We start from the raw sequence: 22,453 nt of genomic DNA on the forward strand, positions 1-22,453 counted from the left end.
AAACCCTTTATTTGCAAATGTCACACAAGGACAGAGGCAGTGTGATTTATTTTGAAATTTGCTGCAAAATTGCACCACCTACAACTCTATAGGGCCACTTACCAATACCAATTATTTTGACATAAAATAATTATTTTATAATTTATATATACGAACCAATTTCTGTCAATTTATCCCAACCAGGTATAGTAGCAGACAAAATATTGAAATGCTCTTCGATTGGATGACTGAAGGTACATAATTACCCTGGATATCCACTTTTTTGTGAATTGTTTTCCTAACTGGTGTGCCATAATTTTTTTTTCCAATGTGGAATATGTGCCTTGTTGGCTCAATAGAGATTGAGAGATACTGAACTAGTAGATGACAACCAAACAAACGATGAGAAGAAGAATGAGGCTCCAGTTTGGACCTGAAATGAAATATGCACATTTAGTCTGAATGAAAGTAATATGCAGGATGAGCTTAGTTCTAAGATACAATTGTATTCCTTTATAAATGACGCATTCTACAACAGGGGTGCCCAAACTATGGCCCGGGGTGCAGCTTGAGGCCCACAAGCAGGTTTTTTTTTTCACAAAAACTAACATTTGACACGGCTCATGTTATTTTGCCGCATAATATGTTTTACTTTTTACATTGGGCAGGTAGCAAGGCAATAGAAGACAAGAAGTTTATTCTCATCTCTCACTTCCTTGTTTTCTACCAATCACACATCATTTGGTAAGACGTGTCGCCATACTGACCCCTACTGGTACTAGTGCCAATACTTAAAGGTGAAGAATGTGAACGTGGTCTTTATATCCAATGATGTTTTGTATGCAGCCTTTGGAAGCAAAGGCAAAGGTTTGGTCACCCCTGGTCGAAATGAAGTCTTCGGGTATCTGCTTACTTGAGCGGCTCAACCCTCTCTGAGGTGGAGAAGTGATGGGCTCTAATGAGAAACAGTGGTCCGTTAATCATAAATGTCACTCCTGCCTTGATGTAGAACACACTCCAGACCAACTCACTTGTCACCATGGTCAGCTCAATGATGTGGTCTGAGAACTCGTGAGGTTTACTGACAGAACACACGTGACTTCCAATATCCTTTGTTTTCACTCGCTGGATGGTGAGTACGATGCCACCGTCGGTGTCGGTGATGGAGTAGCCAACCATGCAGTTTTGAAAGGTCTTATGCTTGATGTAGTGACACAGCAGCTCATTGTGAGGACTCCTCCACTGTACAGACAGCTGAGAGGCGAGGGTGTTTTCATGGTAATGGCCACACAACAGTGTAATGGGCTGTCCTGGTTCACAAAACACTTTGGCAAAACTACCTGTAGACAGAAAATAACGTGGACCATGTTTCAAATTGCAATGTTTGGATGTAACTTACGGTGAGCTTTGTTGTTTTTATTAAATGGCAAGAAAATACAATTTGACCTTATCTCATCAACCAAATCTCAATAAATTAATTAGTGAAACTCACAATTTATATCACATTTATCGATTTGCTGTGTGTGATGACTTTTTCCAAATTCCATAGCCAATTGGAATCAGCTCAACAGCCAACGAAAGTATATTGAGAAAATATAAACACAAAACAAAGAGCAGTTAGTGCAATTTGTGTCCCAGAACTTACCTTCACCCATCAAGAGTAAGCGTGTGAAAACATAGAAGAGTGCACCCTTCCAAGTCAGTTGAAAAGACGTTTTCCACATTTGGTAAAGGCTAATAGAATCAAACAACTAGAGCACAAAGTTAATGGGACTAGCTACTGTATATCCATCTATCACTTTTGTTTTTACTGTGTAGGATCAGTTTACAAGCTTCATGCAAGCAAATCAAGCTTGAAAAACACTCACAGAAACATGACTGAAACTCAAAATCAATGTGGCTGTTGAACTCCCAGTTTCCCTCATCACTGTGCATGTATTTAAAACATTAAGTTGAATGCAGTCCATTTTGTGTTATAATTCCCCTTTGGACATGTAAGAAATGAACTAAAGAAACCGCTCTAACACATCACTTTAATGCTGCATTAATTTACAGTTTAAACATGCATAGAAAATGGACAAATGTGATTAGAGCTCCTTGGAAAGTACAATACTTAACTCAAGACACCCTGTAGAAAGATACACAGGCTTTACTGTACGAGCGCACACCAGCATCATCAGGATAATTAAAATCTTTATCAGAATTAAACCAAAAAACATTTAATACCTGAAGGTCCTGACACAAACTCCAACTCATTTACAAACCTCCATAAACAATTTATTTCTGTCCTATACCTGACCCGGATTCATCAAGTGAATTATTATCTTATTATGAAATAAAATATATAATAATAAAAGATATAATAATAAAATAATACATAAAATCAAAATATATAATAAAAAATATGATGATAAAAGTAATAAAAAAAATACAAATATTATTAAATTATTTCTCCATTGTTCGCAAAAACATGCTTTTGATCTGAGTAGGTGTGAAATATCAACAAAAATGAAAAGTTTTAATTAGATGCGGTTTCAATGTGCAGCAATAGAACGGCAGAGACAGTGAACCACCTACATTGCCTGTCATCCCTCAAAAACTTTATCACAGAACATTCTTGTAAGCCATATACTGTTAAGTGTGTTGTGCTAAAAACACCACCAGTGGTAAACTGAGGTCCATCAGCCAGTCTGTGTGGGTTTGTAGCCAGGCAAAACGTCCTCCTGGACCTTTGTCATTTCACTGATTTGAATCACATCTGCAATTTACATAACGTTCCAAAGTTGAGTTTGTACTTAAACTCAGAGGCATAAAATTTAAGCATTACTTTACAGTAAAATGTGCAGACAGTTACCCACTACTTCCTGTGCTCTAAGCCTCTACTTGTCAACTACAAAATGACGTCACAAAATTGCTCAGACACACGGAAAATCACTGGATAAACACATGTCAAATTTTACTGTATGTTGCTGAACACACGCCTGACTTGTGTGCAGGCAGCATGGGATCGATTCCCGTTCAGTGGCGGTGTGCATGTAGGTGTGAGTGTGTGGCCTCTGATTGGCCGGCGAACAGTTCAGTCTGCCTTTCGCTCGATGTCAGCTAGCATAGGCTCCGGCACTCCCCGTGACCCTGAACGGGGTACGCAGTTTTGAAAATGAATGAATGGATATTTTACAATTGTTTCTTCCTTCATCAGCCTGTGGCCTTGTCGTGTTTGCTGTGCATTTGGGTCTCTGTGCACTACCGGATGCCGCAATATAAACACAATGCAAACAGCATGGCGAAGAGCTGTAGGGAGAAGGACAAAAACAGAGAGCTCAGTCTTGCGAAAAGGACTGACATTTTGCCACAAACACATGTACCGTATTTTCCGGACTATAAGGCGCACATTCAATGAATGGCCTATTTTGAAACTTTTTCCTTATGTAAGGCGCACCAGACTATAAAGCGCACCATTAATGCATCATGTCAGATTTTTAATCCAAATTAAATCATTCTCCATTTCATCTTTTTTATTTCAACTTCAGACGCAACAAATTACTTTATAATCACAAAATAATGATCCATAGTCTTTTTGATTCATGATTCATAGTCTTCAGCGGGCCACTTATAATTGATTTCATGACACAATGCTTCGGGCTAGTTTAAATTTAGGAATTTGGTCCATATATAAGGCGCACTGTCGGCTTTTGAGAAAATGTTAGGTTTTTAGGTGCGCCTTATAGTCCGGAAAATACGGTAATCTCACTGAACCTGAATTTCCACAACAAACAGCTGACGAGATGACGCTGCTAAATGCATCAGATTTAGAATATGCTTTGTGGACTCACCTGTCATTGTCTGTGAACAACTGTACCTGTCTATTGTCTGTCTAAATTTTGAAAAGCGAGGAGTGACCCACCCCATATTGTTATGGAAAGAACACATACCTCGATCGTCAACACCACAATGGCGAATGCTCCTGCTGTGTAAAGGTATGTCTCAAAGGAATCCATCATTGCAGAGTAACAGCCCTGAAATAACAACAACAATAATAATAATGATGATGACAGTGAGTAAAAATGAAAAATGATGCTTAACTATAACAATATGATACTTATTCATAAATTGATTTTTATATTACTAATGATTATAATATCAATAATTTTATTAATGATCTAAATGTATAATGCATCATTTCCTTGCATCACTCCTTAAAGAATTATAGTGACACATTTGTGGCTCAGCATTTGCAAATTCACATTTTCTTTTGGTGGTGGTGGTGGTCATACACTGCAACTTTTGTCACATTTCTAGTTATATACAGTGGCTAACTAACCCTATCAATGAGACTCCTTTGGCTTGTTTGTAATAATTTAACAACTGAATATGGTCATGCTTGATGCATGGTGTTGATTTTGCTCTTTATATCTGTGATATTTCACAAAACATTAAATAATCCATTAATCCAAACAGAATATTTGTGTTCTATAACCTGAAAGAGTTTTCTGCCACCTGGTCGGATCTTTAGACATTTGTGTAAAGGAGGATTTGGCGCCCAATGTTGGGGAGGATAATACGCTAGATCTGGGGGTATATAGTGTACAAGATGGTGTATCGGTCAGAATACAGGAGGCAGCAAAGGACGTTTGGACACAGGGAATGGCCAAAAGGTAGATGGAGGGATGGACAGGTTTATTGAGTAGCAGGATTGAAGGTCATAATAGAATTGCGGATTGATAGAATTGCGGAATGATTGCGGAGTCTTTTGGTCATGAACTCGGCTTTTTTTTACTTGCTTCAACTATAACTAGAAAACTTCTACCCCACCATACCGCGAACTGCTCTCTTCCGGAGTGCCCTGCTCATGCGCAGAGAACGCCGCGTCACCCCATGGAATCACGTGACATGCGGAGCGGGAACACAAGGCAGAGCCGCTGCCAACACAGACATGCACATAGAACAACACAACATGCAAACGATGTTACAGCCTTCTGTACAGCCGCCCCCAAATGTGCAGGGCACATTTGTTTCAAACAAAGGCTCATCAGTCTTTAGGGGAGTCTTGAGTCACTTCCGCTGGGAGGGCTGGTAGCACCACCAGTCGAGCTACTGGTCGGGTGTACTGCCGCCCTTTAATGTCGACATCAGCTGACCTTATGTGGCCATCGTCACTGCGATGAATCTTCGTCACATGACCAATAGGCCACATGGCACGGGGTAACTGTGGCTCGGTGATCATGACCACTGACTTCTCCAGGAGGTCGGGGGGGGAGGCTTGCCATTTCTGTCTTGTTTGCAATCCCGGTAGGTAATCCCTGATGAATCTTGACCAAAACTGGTCGGCAAGGACTTGGGAGTGCCGCCAGCGCCTTCGGCTCAGGATTTCGCTCTTCGGGTAGACGATCTGGGGGAGTGATCCATCAGGCCGCCCCAGTAGGAGGCTATTGGGGGTCACGGGGTCGACGTCAGACAGGTCAGCAGACACATAGCCCAAAGGTTTTGAGTTGAGAATGGCCTCCACTTCCAACAGGACGGTGGAGAGGACGTCCTCATGGATAGGCTCAGTACCTAGACAGGTGCGGAGTGCAGACTTGACTGCTCGTACTTCTCTCTCCCATACTCCACCAAAGTGAGGGGCTGCTGGGGGGTTGAAGTTGAATTTGATTTTACGTGGAGCGAGTTGACTTTGTAGGGTTGGACACATACTTGTGAAGGCTTCCCGAAGCTCCTTCTCTCCTCCCTTGAAATTGGTCCCGTGGTCTGACCACAGTTCCGAGGGAGTTCCTCTTCTGGCAATGAATCGCCTCAAAGCCATCAGGAAAGCATCAGTGTCCATATTTCGTATGAGGTCCAGATGTACCGCTCTGGTGGTCAAGCACTTGAAGATGAGACCCCAGCGTTTCTCATGGCGTCGTCCAACCTTTACTAACATGGGACCGAAACAGTCCATGCCAGTGGCGTGGAAGGCAGGTTTATGCAACTGGAGGCGTGCGGTTGGGAGGTCAGCCATTTTAGGTATGGAAGGCGTGGCCCGCCAGCGCTGACAATCTACACAGGAACGTTGATAGCGACGAACTGCTTCACGGCCGTGAATGATCCAATAGGTCCTCCGCAACTCTGCAAAGACTCGCTCTGGCCCTGGGTGTTTAAGGTCCTGGTCATATTTCTTTATGAGCAGGCGGGTCACAGGGTGTGAGGCGTCGAGGACGATAGGGTGTGGGGTGACCTCGTTCTGGCCCTCTAGACGGCGTAACCGGCCTCCTACTCTGATTAGGTCGATGGAGGTGTCGATGACTGGCGCTAGAGTAAGAAGTCGGCTCGAAGTTTTAACAGGCTTCCCTGCAGACAGCTGAGCACAATCGTCTGGGAAGGATTGCTTCTGGGCTCGTTGAAGGATGAGTACTTCAGCTTGTCGGTATTCTTCAGCGGTAGGTGAGTAGATCGGAGGGGCCCGGCCATGAAGCTCCCTTGCAGTAGCGTCCATGAGTTCCTGCCAGGTGTTGCACGTCTTGTCTTGTAGAATGGCAATGTCAGGTGAGGTGACGGTGGACCCACAGAACGTACCTTTCCTTAGTTCAGCGGCATCATCAGGTGGAATACCGTGTGGCATTTCTGGCCAGGTGGTTGGACCCTGTAGAAGGAAGGCGGGTCCTTGTGACCATCGATTGGGCTCCAACAGGGATATCAATGTCTTCCCTCTTGTCAGGTCGTCGGCAGGGTTGTTGTCTGAGTCTACGTAGCGCCAAACAAAGCCTTCCGTAAGCTCCTGTATCTCAGCTACTCTTGACCCTACAAACACCTTGTATCGACAGGATTGCGAGTGTAGCCAGGTGAGTACAGTGGTAGAGTCAGACCACAATACTGTGCTATGTACTGGGAGAGCAAGCTCTTTCTTAAGGGTGGAAGCCAACTGCGCTGCTACAAGAGCCGCACACAGCTCAAGGCGGGGTACAGAATGCACACGCTTAGGGGCTATGCGGGAGCGAGCCAGAACAAAGGATAAATGTACCTTACCCTGGTTGTCTTCGGTTCGGAGAAAGGCTACAGCCCCGTAGGCCTTTTCTGAGGCGTCAGCAAAGATGTGCACTTGCCGAGTGGTCCCTTCGCGGGGGCTATCAGCAGGCGCATACGAACGTGGCATGGTAATGTCCGGCAGATGCTTGAGCTCCGCCTCCCAACAGGACCAAGCCTGTAGCAGGTCAGGAGGGAGGTTAGGATCGTCCCAACCTCGCTGCTTGTCCCACAGCTGTCTTAGGATGAGCTTGGCGCGAATGGAGAATGGCAGCAGGTATCCCAATGGATCGTACTGTGAGGCTAGGACTCTATAAATGTTCCTCAAGGTTGGTACCTCGTAAGGGACTAACCGCTGCTTGTAGCCTAGGGAGTCTGCCTGCCAGTTCCAGCTGAGGCCCAGGGTCGACTCAAACGGGTTGGACTTATCTTGGGCTAGCCACAGGTCTAGACTGGTGGATCTGAGCTCTGAAGGTAGGTGGCTGAGAACATTTGGGTCATTGCAAGCCCACTGTCGCAATTCGAAGCCGCCCGAGGCGAGGAGTTTCCTGAGCCGGTCCACCCGACCCTTTGCTTCGCTGGGTGTAGCCACACTCTGCAGGTAGTTGTCGACATAGAAACAGTGCTCCACGGAGAACCTCATGTCATCGTTTGACTTACTGGGATCCTTGACATGGCTTTGCAGGGCGTATGTCGCACAACATGGGCTACAGGTGGTCCCAAAGGGGAGGACCTGCCATTCAAAGATCTTGGGTGGTTGTTCTACCTCTAGGTCTCGCCATAAGAATCTCTGAAGGGGGCGATCCTCAGGGAGGAGACGGACCTGGTGGAACATCCCTTTAATGTCCCCACTAACTGCAATGGGACCTTCTCGGAACCTCAATAGGACCGCTAGCAGTGAGGCACCTAGAGTGGGGCCTGGTAGGAGGAACTGATTAAGGGACTGGCCCAAAAATTGATGAGAACAGTTAAAGACGAGGCGGTTCTTCCCGTTATGGCTCACGAGGTGATGGGGGATAAACCAGCTCTCCGTTGATGAGGTGTCCTCGCTAACTTCCTGCACTGCGCCTGACTCGATGAGTTTCCGCATCTCTGCTTGGTATGCTTGTCCCTGCTCCGGGTTCTTAAGGAGGCGTCTTTCAGTGCTGCGCAGCAGGGCCATAACTGATTCTTTAGGTGCTTGCAATAGGGGCATAGCCGCATGGCGTAACAGGGGAGTAGCGTATCTAAAGATGCCACTCACCTCGGTACGTCCTGTCTTCGTCTCCAGCAGGGCTATGGCTTGCTGATCCTGCTTGGATCGTGTCACTTCCCTCTCTGGCCTGTAGGGGACTGTATCCACTTGCCAGAGTCTCTCCACATGCCTGTAGAGATCATCCATGGGTGGTGGAACAGAGGTGAACAGGCATTGAGCTGGGTGAGCCGGCCGCCCCGTCGACTGACACGGGCCCTGCAAGGTCCACCCCAGTCTAGTGCGGACAGCTGCTGGGCTACCATGAGGACCAAGCCTGACAGGCTCGATGGGAGTTACGAGGTGGGGCTGGTCGGAACCTATGAGAAGCAAGGGCTTTACTTCTCGGAAGGTAGGAATAGGGATTCCGCGCAGGTGCTTGAACTTCCTCTGTAGGTGGCTAACTGGGTAGCTATGTGGGGCTAGATTAAGATGGCTGGCTGTAAAGGCATCAGTGATCTTAAACATAATATTAGGGTTGGTGGGAGAGGAGACCCGGAATGACACTGTATGGCCATGCAAGACTTGGATGTCCGAGCGCACTGTGCGCAGTGGGAGGTCTTCGGGAGCGCCGTTAAGGGCTAGGGACTTAGCAGCGGTGGGGAGCAGCATAGTCCTCTCAGACCCATCATCCAGTATAGCGTAGGTGTCTAACTTCTGACTACCATAGTGCACGTGTACTCGCACCACCTTCAACATGACTCGGTTCCCCACATGTGGTCGGTCAAGGTAGAAGGACTCGGAGGCACAGGTAGTCAGGCAGCTTTCAGCCTTTGGAGGTGAGTCATCCTTAACTTTCTCAGGTCTTATGTTAATCTCGTGGAGAGCGAGAAGGTGCTTGCCTTGACAAAGGTTACAGGGTTTCTTGAGATCGCACTGAGCGGCGAAGTGTCGGCGGGCACAGCGCCAACACCGCTTGTGCTCTTGGATCCACCTCTTCAGCTCGTCTTTGGTGAGCTGGGCTACACCACTACACTGGCTGAGGTAGTGGTCTGTACTCTCACAATAGGCACAGTATACCTTGGACTTGTCTTTCCCTTTGACAGGTTTCTCTTTAACTAGTTTCACTGAGGGCTCCTGGCTACTATGCAGGACTGCTGTTTGCTTAGCCACAGGACGAATGTTCCATTTAGTGCTCTGCTTCTCCTTGGAGCTCCGGCTACTGGTAGGATCGTCAAAGTCCTGACACCATGACTCGTGGCGAAGCCACTCTGACAGGTCCCGCAAGGTGGATGTGGCTCCAGATCGAGTGGGCTGGGAACGGCGGAAATCGGCTCGCTGTTCAGGCGGAAGCTTACTCAGTAGGCGAGCTACGTGAGAGCCACAACTTAGTTCAACTTCTCCTTCGTGGCCCAAGGTCTGGAGGAGACCCACCAGTGATTGTATTTGAAGGGCAAATTTCTGGAACGCCATTGGATCACCCCGCCTGACCTCTGGGCCGTCCAGGACGCTGGATATCTTCTTTAGGGCAAGCTGATGAGGTTGACCATATTTGTCATAGAGAGCTGTCATGGTGTCCGTGTAGGGTGTTGGGGAGTTTAGATAGGCGTCAGATATCAGTTTGGCCTCTTCTAACTTAAGATGGTCTACTAATACCTGATACTTGAAGAGTTCTGTAGCATTGGAGGGGAGGAGGTTCTCTAATGCTATACGTAGCCGGGCGAACTCACTAGGGTCCGGGAAAGTGAACTTGGGAATGGTCGGTTGGGGTCCTCTGTACACTGGCTCTGGGTATGGAGGTTGCATGTAAGGGGTGGTTCTGTGAGAGTGTGGCACTTGAAGATGTGGTTGACCAGTTGGGGATGCTCCTAGAGGTAAGGGTAAGTTACATGGCGGTACAGGAGGAACGTGGGAGGACTCACGGCTAGAAGGAATGAACTGTGGATGACGGAATTGGGCTGGTTGTGGCTGAGGCCTGTAGTGTAGAGGCTTGGTCTCCGGTGGAGTCGGGTAAGGAGGTAGCTGATGAGCTCCCAGATTCAAGGCACTGAGGTTGGCGTTTAGGGCTTCCTCGGGTTCAGGCCATGGCGGAGGATCAGGCCAATCCTCCTCTTCCTCTGACTCAGTGAATCTCGAGCTGTTGCTCGTGGTGACGGCCCCATCAGGTGGTTTGGGACTGGAACATGCTGGTAGAGGGATGTTCACTTGACTCATGCCTATTCTTAGAGAGTGGGCCACGTCAATCAGCTGCTGAAGGTCACTACGGGCTTTATTTAGCTCCTTCAGTCCGGCATGGATGGCTTCGTGAGTCTCACGCAGAACCGCATTCCCATCTTGTACGGTGTGGCGGTTCGGGTGGTACTGGTCCTGGTTTGGCTGTTGTTGGTATGACTGGACAGGTGCAGATAAGGTTCTATCATCCGCATTCCTCCTCCGGGTGAAGCTTGAGGCTAGCTGAGGGGCTCTATACTGAGCAGCATCCTCGAAGCTCTCCGGGTGAAATTGAGGTGCACGCAAGGAGATCGTCTGGACTAGTCCCTGCTGTGGGTATGACGGTCTGCCTGTTGGGGTCGGTGTAAACGAGTCCCAACGTGGTTGGCCGCTGTGCTCATATCCCACGTAGTCCACCTCGAAGTCCTGCATCCAAGCTGGGGGGTGCGTCCGACGTTTTGGCCTCACATCCAGGTGTCTTTCTTGATCTTGCTCCATCCTGAACACTATATCCGGCTCGAAGGACCACAATGTAAAGGAGGATTTGGCGCCCAATGTTGGGGAGGATAATACGCTAGATCTGGGGGTATATAGTGTACAAGATGGTGTATCGGTCAGAATACAGGAGGCAGCAAAGGACGTTTGGACACAGGGAATGGCCAAAAGGTAGATGGAGGGATGGACAGGTTTATTGAGTAGCAGGATTGAAGGTCATAATAGAATTGCGGATTGATAGAATTGCGGAATGATTGCGGAGTCTTTTGGTCATGAACTCGGCTTTTTTTTACTTGCTTCAACTATAACTAGAAAACTTCTACCCCACCATACCGCGAACTGCTCTCTTCCGGAGTGCCCTGCTCATGCGCAGAGAACGCCGCGTCACCCCATGGAATCACGTGACATGCGGAGCGGGAACACAAGGCAGAGCCGCTGCCAACACAGACATGCACATAGAACAACACAACATGCAAACGATGTTACAGCCTTCTGTACAATTTGCAAAGTCCGTGTCAATTACTCGCGGTACAAAATCAAGCTACACTTTTCGTGATTTTGCAACTTTGCTGTAATTATATAGTACTGTATAATTAGGAAATAATTGACTGCAGCAGAATGATACACCAAATAGTGGCTAAGCAAAGACATTCATTTATCTAGTATTTTACTGTTTATTTCATTGTTACATACGCTGACCTTGTTGTTCTGAAAGGCAGGGTTTCCACTAACACACTGCAACATGCTGATATACTCCATGTGTCCTTGGTAGCTGCTCTCCTGGCAACAGGCATCAGGCGTCATCTTATTGGGGTTGACGAACCTGAATAGACTCACTTCAAAGTCCTCAGGGCCGCTTACTCCACAACAGTCAAACTATACGTACATCAAGACATACAGGGGGAAGGATGAGCGTCAGAGTACAATACAAAACAATACAATGCATCTTTATTTATATAGCGCTGTCATACGTAATTAAGAATACAAAAAGGAGAGAGGCGATTTAAAAAAATGCTTTACTGTGGTCATGATGGCATTCCATGTAGAGGTGAAGACATCAGTGGTGTTATAACCTTGATAATGGTGCTTTAGCTCCCGAGTGAAATACTCTCTGGTTAACTGGACAAACAGACAAAGTAACAGGTATGGATTGTCAACCACCAAAACCAAAAAAAAAAAAAAAATCATGTTGGCCTTTTAACCTAAATACACTTCTAATATGTGCATTTAAACTGCGTATAATGTGGAGTTACAGTGTCTGCATAAAAGTGAATAGAAGTTATCACTACTACTTACATGCTCCCTGAAGAAGAAGGCCAGTATGGCAGCTGCCAGCTCAGCCAGGAAGATGATAAGGATGAACATGAAGAACTAGTCAGGGGGGGAAATGTCACTGAGTGTTATGCTGGTTTTGTTTGCTTCATTAGCAGATACATTTCAACAAATATTTCATGCAGACAGAAAATGCTGATAGTTTCATTCCCGGGAGACTGAAAAAAACCTTCAGAGGTCCTTGAGATGGCACTATTGTATCATCCCCAAATGGTCTTATGTAATTTTTATTTTTGAGTGAGTGAGAGGAGGGATACATTTTTGTTTCTGCAAATGGCCAACATTTTGGGACATTTTAAACTCGACTTTACATTGGTAGAATTAACTGGGAGAAATATCGAGACATGAAGATGAGAAGCAGACAGAAGAAACAGAAGTGCTTCAACAAGAGTTGCCATAAATAGCCGTGACACCGTGACATAACTGACGTCATAGGAGGCAACAATAAGGGGCAGGCTTTTGTGTTGAAGGAATGAGGAGAGAAGCAGTTTGTCAACCATTAGTTTAAAATATCAGTCATGTTTAGGCAACAACCCCTTTTAAAATACTATCCCCAAATGGAGTCTCACTCATGATTGCAGCTAAAGTGCATAAAACAAAGTATGACTCACAAAAAGTAAGAGACATTTGTTCTCGCGTATGGCTCCACAGCAGCCCAGGAAGCCCAGCAGGAACAACATTGCTCCGATGGTCAAGATGACGTAGGCGCCCGTGAACAGAAGGGGCTTGGCCGCCACAATTTCTCTGAAGCCCATCGGGTCCACCAGAACCCAAACACCAAGAGCCAGCATGAAGGAGCCTCCTAACTGGGAGGGGCAGACAGTATTAAAATGTATATCGCCTTTCTTTTAATAATCTCGGCGGACTTACAAAGATGAGGAAATTGAAGATGAACATCAGGTACTTCATGCAGCTGAGGCAGTCACCCTCCATTGCTGAGCAACTATGCACATACAAGCGCATTGATAGAAAATAGCCCAATTAGTTGAAAATGACATAATACCTGAAATTACTTAAGTCAAAGTCAACACACGAAAAATACAAAACAGAAAAAATATCAACTTAGAGCTATTTCAAGGACTGCAAAATATTTTCGTTTCTGTTATAAATGTGTTGTGATGAAATCATAACTATTTCTGTCATGAAACTGAAAATGCAAGATTTACTGGTCTTTAGTCAATTTGAATGATTCTAATACACAATGTACATTGAGCTATTATACAGTTTAACCTTGGACTATGAATTGAATTTATTCCGCAAACCGAAACCTTTGTGAACTGAGGTCATGGTTCCCATTAAAGTGATTGGAATCTGTTCCAGCCGCCGAATAACGTTTTATTTTATTTTTCAATTAATGTGTGGTTAAAAATAGATAATGTGCAATACACTAATAGGTGAAAACACAATTCATGATTTTCAAGTACAGTAATGTTTATGTTCACAGTGGTTATGGCTAGCTCTGAATGGCCACCACTTGCGACAATGCAGCGCTTTTGTGTTGCAAAAAAAAAAAAAAAATACCCCGGAAGATAGCCGAAGCACAAAGACGGATATTTACGACGCGCATGAAATATCGTAGCTGATTTAATCCGAACCTCAGATCATCAGTAGCTCTCTTTTAACCTGGCTAGATCACAATGTTGTTGTTTTTTTAAACAGCAGTGATCTAGCCAGGTTGAAAGAGAGCCACTGAAGGAATGGGCTTTGAGCATATCTGTTTTTGTAGCAAGGCAGGACTTTTTCTATTTCAACCCCATTCCTTCACCACCTTCATAACACTGGAAAGACTCATCACCCTCACGACACCATTAATCTCGTTTTGTAGTCCACCTCTCCTGGCAATACGTGTGGCTGAAGGGAGCTGACTGAGTAAGAGGGCTGACAAGAACACGTGGAGATAAAAACCTAATGAGCAGACAAGACATGAAACAAAACTAAATATATTCAACATACTATTAATGCCCACAAAGACCATAACACACTCATGCGATCTTCATTTCATGCATTTTATACTGCTAATCTCAGACAGAGCAAATGAAGAGCTCTCCGTTCTATTGGCACAAATTTAATCCTCAGCCTGACTTCATTGTAATGCACATTATTTAAATGGGTAGAATGAATGGGTTGCAATTATAAATAGGTCTCACGTATTTCTCTTAGTGAATTTTAGGACATACACTTGAGAAACAAACAAGACAAAACAGAGATGCTGAGGTGAGATTGTCAAATGTGTCTGCTGAGTCGGTAGAGCAAGCTCTGAGCAATAAAAATTTTCTCTGGGCTCCACTGTACAGTGTAACACATAAACAAGTCCACCCAAGCAGACCTGTTAGAAATTTTCTTTCAGAATCAATATTTCTTTATGGCTTACATTTCCACAATTGGTCAAAAGAATGCCCTCATATCTCGTTAAAGGACGACAAAGTCACTGAAGCTGTTCAGCCGCTTTTTTCCCCCAAGCAGTCAGACGATGCACATTCATTCAAGAGGTGCTATCAGGCAACAACTCCAGCAATTATTCAATACAAAACTCTAAGGTGCAAGGTGACATTTTTCATTTTGATAAACGAAACAAAGTCAAAAACATTTTTGCTTAAAGATGCTGAATTTGCTGATTTTAAAAAATCTAAAATGATTACGTTTTTGAAGTTATGAGCGTGGTGCAGATGGTTTCTTTTAGAATTTTCTGCATGGATGACAGACGACTTCCACTGCTCACTTGATGTGACGAGACAGGCAAATGCACGATGACACAGTGGCAGCAACAGTTGTTGTCACTTGTGAAGATGGTAGTGTGTCCCTGTGGGATCATATCACACATGGAGCGACATTGGCTGCACGTTGATGTGAGTTGGGGCACTCAGTGGGGGTGTGAAATGGACCAACTGTGCATGAAAGGTCCCTGATGGTGTTTACCAGTTGGAAATGACATAAAGCCAGCCACCTGGCTCATTGAAGTCAGTGACACAGTTTGAGTGGAATCAATTTATTTCTCGGGGCTCATGTGAGACAATGTGAAACTTCTTTTTAATGCGAAAGTCGACATTTGTTATCATAACAAACCGTGTAGTCAAAAGGTCTAAAACATTTTTAGCAAATCTCACAGTTACTGGCTATATGTTGTGTCTACAAGCTTAACATCCTCTTTGTTCATCTTGAACACGTATTGAGGCAAATTACATATGCATAGACCAAAGAAATGTAGTTCTCTTTCAAAATAAGAAATTAAAGGTGATAATTACGTTCAGATTTGTTCTCAAATTCCTACTTTTGTTTTAACCTTTAAACCTACACATGCACATGCAGCCAACGACACTATCTTCTTGATTGATTTCGCATTACAACTAAAGGCATTATTTAGTCCTCTAGGTCCCTTTGTTGTAGCAGGCACGATGTCTGGTATTCTGACTTTGTTACCTGTTAAAAAAGTAAAATAGAAACTGCAGAATTTGGGTTATGTGCTCCCTCTCTTACGAGCTCCAGTTAGGTGGCGATCTGCAACATTTATCTGGAGATGCTATTAATCACTTACCTAAAATACCACACACAGTTTTTCACTTTCACGGTTGCTTAGTGTTGAACTGTTAAGAATGTTCACATGAGGATGTTATAAGCCTCTTGCAAGAAAATACTGCCTATTCGTCAAACATTATATTAACTAGGTCAGACATTGTATTTTACTTTAAAAATAAAATCATTCTCATGTCAAATTCACTCACTCACTCACTCACTCACTCACTCACTCACTCACTCACTCACTCACTCACTCACTCACTCCATAGATCAATCAATCAATCATGCAATCAATCAATCAATCAATCAATCAAATTTGATTTACAAAGCACTTTCATACAACAAAGCCTCTTGAAGCGCTTTACATAAAACCAATACAATGTATAATAAGAAAATATTATACAACCAATCTCCCACACACACATGCAAATTTAAAAACACAGAGGAATTAAGAACCCGAGAGAAATTCTGACAAAACGCCATCAAACACTCACCACTTCAAAGCGAGGAATCACTATAGAGAGATAACAAAGGTGAAAAAATAAAATAAATTAAGTAATTCAGTTTAAAACAAACATCCATTTGTCCATTTTCTGAACTGAGCTATCTTGACGCGCTTCACGGGCGTGCTGGAGCCTAACCTTGGGAAATAGGCAAGGTACACCCTGAACTGGTCCCCAGCCAATCACAGGGCACACATAGACGAACAACTATTTACGCTCACAATCCCACCTATGGACAATTTGGAGTGGTCAATCAAGAAGGTAAAAATAATAGTAAAGTAATAAAACCTGGAAACAAAATTATATAATTCCTGTAAAAGACAAAACAGTAAAAATAACTATTAATAAAATAAACATGTAGGTGCTGCGTGACTCATGGGTCATGATTCATGTTTTTGTATTAGTTTTCTAAGCTGTGATTCAAATCTGTAGAGCAATTTGTCATCATGACAAAGAATCAAACAAACAGGCAAAGAGTGCAGTGGAAAAAAAAGAGTAATGACAGCAAAAAAAAAAAAGAGAGTGAGCGCTTGACAACCACTCACAATACAATTATTCTGCTCAGAGGTCGTCAAACATAAGGGCAATGCTATGACAACAGCAACAATAGGAGCTGCTTTGCTAGAATGGTGAAAAAGAAAAACCTCCATGTAAGTTTACACATAAAAAATGTAGACAGGATTAATTTGTCGACACTTTTGGCAAAATGTAAATAATTATCCTACTTTACATGCCATGTTTATCTCAGTTGTGCTTTTTATTCTCAGAAAACAATTACCGTATTTTTCGCACCAAAAGGCGCACTGGATTATAAAGCGCACCCTCAATGAATTTTTTATTTTAGAAATTATTTCATATATAGGGCGCACCGGATTAAAAGGCGCATAAAATTAGGGTAATAAATCGCGGGTTTTGTCACGATACGATATAATATCGATATAAAGAACTACGATATGATATTTGCCGATATCTTAAAGCCTGCTGCGATTCATTCACGATATATCGCGATATAGTGCTCTACGATCGATTTTTTTTTTTTTTAATAAAAAATATAGAACAATATCCTGATTTATAACAATTCATACGCAAAATCAACAAGGTACTGCAAACTCTTTATTTAGGAAATTACAAGAGTATTGTAGTATACAAATTGCTTACTTTAACACTGAACTTTGATGTCGTGTTTTTTCTTTAAATGTGCGGCGAGATTTGTGCTCCCTGAATATTTGATCACCGCATGGCAGGATTTACAAACTGAACGTGTCTTGTCCGTTGAGCCATCTTTTCTTTGGAATCCAAAGTGCTTCCAAACGAATGACTTGAAGCCTAAAGGGGAGCAAATTTCCTCGTCTTTTTGGACACTAGCCATAGCACCAGCCCAGGAGCCGCGTACTAGTTGTCGACTCCCCTTTCACGTGCAGCAACGCCGCGCACTGCTCCCTGCTCCCGGAAAGAGGAAGCAAGCAACAATGAACTGGATTTCAAAATAAAGTCGCGTCTAATGTCCGAGGTCAAACACGGCGATATAAATCGATGTTTACCTTTAGCATCGATGCCAATAAATCGTAGAGCATTATATCGATTAATCGATGTGTATCGATGTATCGTTACACCCCTATTCACGATATATCGCGATATAGTGCTCTACGATCGATTTTTTTTTTTTAATAAAAAATATAGAACAATATCCTGATTTATAACAATTCATACGCAAAATCAACAAGGTACTGCAAACTCTTTATTTAGGAAATTACAAGAGTATTGTAGTATACAAATTGCTTACTTTAACACTGAACTTTGATGTCGTGTTTTTTCTTTAAATGTGCGGCGAGATTTGTGCTCCCTGAATATTTGATCACCGCATGGCAGGATTTACAAACTGAACGTGTCTTGTCCGTTGAGCCATCTTTTCTTTGGAATCCAAAGTGCTTCCAAACGAATGACTTGAAGCCTAAAGGGGAGCAAATTTCCTCGTCTTTTTGGACACTAGCCATAGCACCAGCCTAGGAGCCGCGTACTAGTTGTCGACTCCCCTTTCACGTGCCTGCTCTGCTCACAACCCAACGCCGCCGCGCACTGCTTCCGGAAAGAGGAAGCAAGCAACAATGAACTGGATTTCAAAATAAAGTCGCGTCTAATGTCCGAGGTCAAACACGGCGATATAAATCGATGTTTATCTTTAGCATCGATGCCAATAAATCGTAGAGCATTATATCGATTAATCGATGTGTATCGATGTATCGTTACACCCCTACGTAAAATAGAAGCTATACTGCAACAAACTGAGGTTGACTAGGGTTTTTTGGTGGACTGTAGTAATACTACCAGTATTACACGAAGCAGAAGCAACTTATGGAAGCTTGAGCCTTGACTTCTCTCATTTGATCTTGTCATCTGCTTTTGCCACTACCAGACACACTAACCAGTTAAACAGCACATTGTCTTTGATAATTTACAGTAACACAATCAAAACATTTGAAGGAAGACCACCCACACGAGGAAAGACCGACAGTGTTAGAGCATAGCTTGGTGAATGGGTCACAGGGGAGTGTGCAGGGCTGAACATCTGCCTTGTATTTCTTTTTACTGGGTCTTTCATGTTGTTAAATGTAGAAACTTGAAAGACTGCCTGGGCATTGACGTTTGATTCCCTCCATGTGTCAGTGAAGACTATACATACGTACACCAAATTATTATAATTGAAGAAGTTCTACCTTTTTGCCAAATTACATTTCAGAAACTATTGTGCATCACATTGTTTCACTTGACATGTAGAAAATAATGTGACATCATGAGCTATTGTGTCCCTTCTGATGTACACAAGGTATGTTGCAAAATCATTTGCAAATGATACAACTTTTTGCTCAAGTTAAGAGAAAACCACCTGCAACGTAAACACACAGCAAAATGTCAACAGGCTAAACTAAACACGTGAGAAGCAGTTGAAAACGATTTTTGGTGTTCGGTGTAGTGAAAAAGGGTGGCTTGAAAAATAATGAATACCGTATTGGCACGAATATAAGATGGTGTTTTTTGCATTGAAATAAGACTGAAAAAGTGGGGGTCGTCTTACATTTGGGGTCTAGACATTATACCCATTCACGATGCTAGATCGCGCCAAATATCTTTAAAGCGAATGCTGAACTTAACTCCCCAGGCCAAACCGAACCCCTGTCACGAAGAAGGAAAATAAAAATAGATGGTTGTATAAAGAATTTGATGGTTAATGCAGTTATTGCCATTTTGTTGTTTTATCACAGTGGGTTGGCTTATTTACACTTCAAAAACCAGAAGCCATTCATTTACAAATGTGATTGCACTTTAGTTTACATATCTAAATATTTAGATCTTAAGATGTGATAGAGAGTTTTTGCATGATTTGAATGAGGCAAAATAACGTGCTTTTTCTCTCGAATATATTGTTATAATCATTTGTTTCAGATGTACTGTAATTATTTTCTGTATAAAATTAAATTAGGTGTTCAAAAAGTCATTTTTTCAAACATGAGTCTTGAAAGAGTCTTATAATCAGGGTCGTCTTATATTCGGGCCAATACGGTACATAATAAATATATATCCAACGATCCATCCATTTCAATACCACTTGTCCCTACGAGGATCGCGGGCGTGCTGGAGCCTATCCCAGCAGTCATCGGGCAGTAGACCGAGGACACCCTGAATCGGTTGCCAGCCAATCGCAGAGCACACAGAGACAAACAACCATCCGCACTCGCACTTAGGAGCAATCTGGAGTGTTCAATCAGCCTACCAAGCATGTTTTTGGGATGTGGGAGGACATGGAAGTTCCCCGAGAAAACCCACACGGGCACGGGGGGAACATGCAAACTCCACACAGGGAGGGCCGGAGGGCTATAAGTGGGTGGTAACAATCCCAGTAATAATACCTTGCAGCAACACACTGAAAAAAAACATGAACTGGTTCATTACTTAGTTCATGGTTTTAAATTGACAAACTGTTGTAGTTTATTGTCAAATTTGTGATGTGAATTGAACTTTCAGTTATGGTCCTTCAAGCAGAAAATTAACATTCCCAACAAGATTGACTGAAGACTCTATTATCCATAGAGGTAGATGCAAATAGGAATCAAGGGTTACCAACCTTTTTGAAACTGAGAGATACCTCTTTAATTAATAATTAATGCTAAGGGATACCAGCTTGGTCCACACTTCTGAAATAACAAATCTTATCAAATGACATTTAATTACTATGTTATTACTTTGATTATTAGTAATGGGTGAATAATGTGAACAAACTATTCATTAATTGATGTTTTTGTTTATTGAGTGGGAATTGATCCTGAATCAGCTGCATACAACTCACACTAAAACATTAATGATCACCATAGGTTAATTAATGAACAATATTACATTAAAATTAAGTCTATTTTATTTATATAGCCCTTAATTACAAACATGTCTCAAGGGGCTTCACATCGCCACAGTTGATAATTATTCTGACAAAACACTAAGATCTGTGAGGAAACACATTTACTGGACAGTATTTTGTATTCTTATCCAAACTGATATTTTGTTCAATATACGACATTAATAAAACAATTTATTGTTGTTAATTGGTTTTTAACTATTATTAAGCACATTTCAGTCTTTCCTTCTGTACATGAGTTTTATTTGTTAGTGGCCAATGTTTGTTTTCTTCAATAAATGAAATTGAGTAATCCATATCCGTCAACAAAATGAACCACAATAAAATCTAATTGGTAACATTTTTCATTTGACTGTATATTGTTTTGTGACGCGATCTTCAACCAGTAGTATAACAAAGTGGATCTCAAGACAATGCCAGACTACAATAGTGGTGAAAAGGGGGTGGAAAAGTCATCTTGCCAATGTACATGTATACAGTATACATATATAATGTTTGTACAGTAGTAGTCTATAGAACAATGTGTTTGCGTCAAGTAAAATTAAAAATAAGTTGGAGAAAAAAATTATAAGACAATGAAAAGTTGAAATAAAAAAAATATATATATTAAAAACATTTTCTAATTAACATTTCCGTGCTTCAGGAATATAATTGGACGTACCTAATTAACAACAATTAATTAAATTATGAATTGACACATTTGGTTATACTGAGTAGTTACGTTGATTGTTTTGTTGAAATGAACATCAATTAACAGTCGTTTATTAAAGAGAATTAATGGTAAAATTAGAGTAAAACTCACCATCAGTAAAGTCACATATTAAAGCAGATTTAAGACGTTGTTACTTACCTAGTTTCTGTTATCCTTTCAATCTACACCGGTACAGTAACCCTATAGAATTCCGTTGTTGCTATCGTTGCAGAAGTTCGATCACTGCGGCTTCTCCTCGTTGTGGTCAGTCAGTTTTATTTTGAAGCAGTTTCCATCAAGCCGAAATGCCAAACTTCCGTCGATGCTTTTCAGAATAAAAGGAAATGGTGGCGCGTCTCACCCAAACACCAAAATGTAAATAAATAAATAAATAAATAAATAAATAAATAAATAAATAAATAAATAAATAAATAAATAAATAAATAAATAAATAAATAAATAAATAAATAAATAAATAAATAAATAAATAAATAAATAAATAAATAAACTAACCTGTGCTGTTCAGTATGTTATTTTTATTCAACCGCAATATCACTGTGTTGTAAGCTGTATGCAACGGAATTTTGTTTTGTATGCACCCTGTGCAGACAAAATGACAATAAAGTTTGTCTAAGTCTAAAGTCCTTACAATATTTGTACAAAATTCTTGTTGAAAATAAGCTTATTAGGTGTAAAAGCTCATCGTTATATAAATATACTGTAATTTTGCAACAGAAATTCCTCTGAAATTCAACATTTTTACCAACCGTTCTTAAAGCAAGAGCTACTTCTTGGGGACTGGTTAATGCAAAGGGCTACAAGTTTCATACACATTTCTGAAAGAACAAATTAGCCTTAAGTCATGTGAAACATTTATTACATCTATGTTAAAGAATTAATCATATTCATGACTTCTTACATTAAACGCATCCAAACATTATCAATTGGCATTCTTCCAAAACCATTGAAATTAATACAAAAAGAAAGGTTGAGCTTAGAGAAAATTGACTTGATTCTAATCTTTCGTTAGTAATTTATGATGCCACTGTGAGGTTGAAGTTCATATTTCAAACTAAGTTGAAAGACCACTATTGGGGGGGAAATGGGAGTACATACAATTGTTTTTATCAGAGTTCCGCGTACAGAAAAATGACAAC

General features: G+C 42.2%; 1 protein-coding gene across 1 annotated transcript; it reads right to left on the reverse strand.

The window, feature by feature from the left end:
• Positions 1 to 1,994: 1,994 nt before the first annotated feature.
• tspan18b (tetraspanin 18b) lies at positions 1,995 to 21,560 on the reverse strand. The gene is made up of 8 exons (XM_061277307.1): positions 21,456 to 21,560; positions 13,055 to 13,127; positions 12,796 to 12,990; positions 12,149 to 12,223; positions 11,873 to 11,971; positions 11,552 to 11,728; positions 3,912 to 3,995; positions 1,995 to 3,270 (listed from the first exon to the last, which is right to left on the reverse strand). The coding sequence occupies exons 2-8, from the start codon at positions 13,115 to 13,117 to the stop codon at positions 3,223 to 3,225; spliced, it is 741 nt and encodes a 246-aa protein (XP_061133291.1). The 5' UTR covers positions 13,118 to 13,127; positions 21,456 to 21,560; the 3' UTR covers positions 1,995 to 3,222.
• Positions 21,561 to 22,453: the final 893 nt, after the last annotated feature.

This window comes from Syngnathus typhle, linkage group LG4 (assembly GCF_033458585.1).
Source record: "Syngnathus typhle isolate RoL2023-S1 ecotype Sweden linkage group LG4, RoL_Styp_1.0, whole genome shotgun sequence".
NCBI classification, from domain to species: domain Eukaryota; kingdom Metazoa; phylum Chordata; class Actinopteri; order Syngnathiformes; family Syngnathidae; genus Syngnathus; species Syngnathus typhle.

What these genes read in the sequence shown, in the direction of transcription:
- tspan18b (XM_061277307.1), bottom strand. Translation starts at nt 13,117, where the DNA reads ATGGAGGGTGACTGCCTCAGCTGCATGAAGTACCTGATGTTCATCTTC. An exon ending in ACAAATGTCTCTTACTTTTT is followed by an intron (nt 12,224 to 12,795) that starts GTGAGTCATACT and finishes CCCCCTGACTAG; the next exon opens with TTCTTCATGTTCATCCTTAT. An exon ending in GGAATGCCATCATGACCACA is followed by an intron (nt 11,729 to 11,872) that starts GTAAAGCATTTT and finishes ATGTACGTATAG; the next exon opens with TTTGACTGTTGTGGAGTAAG.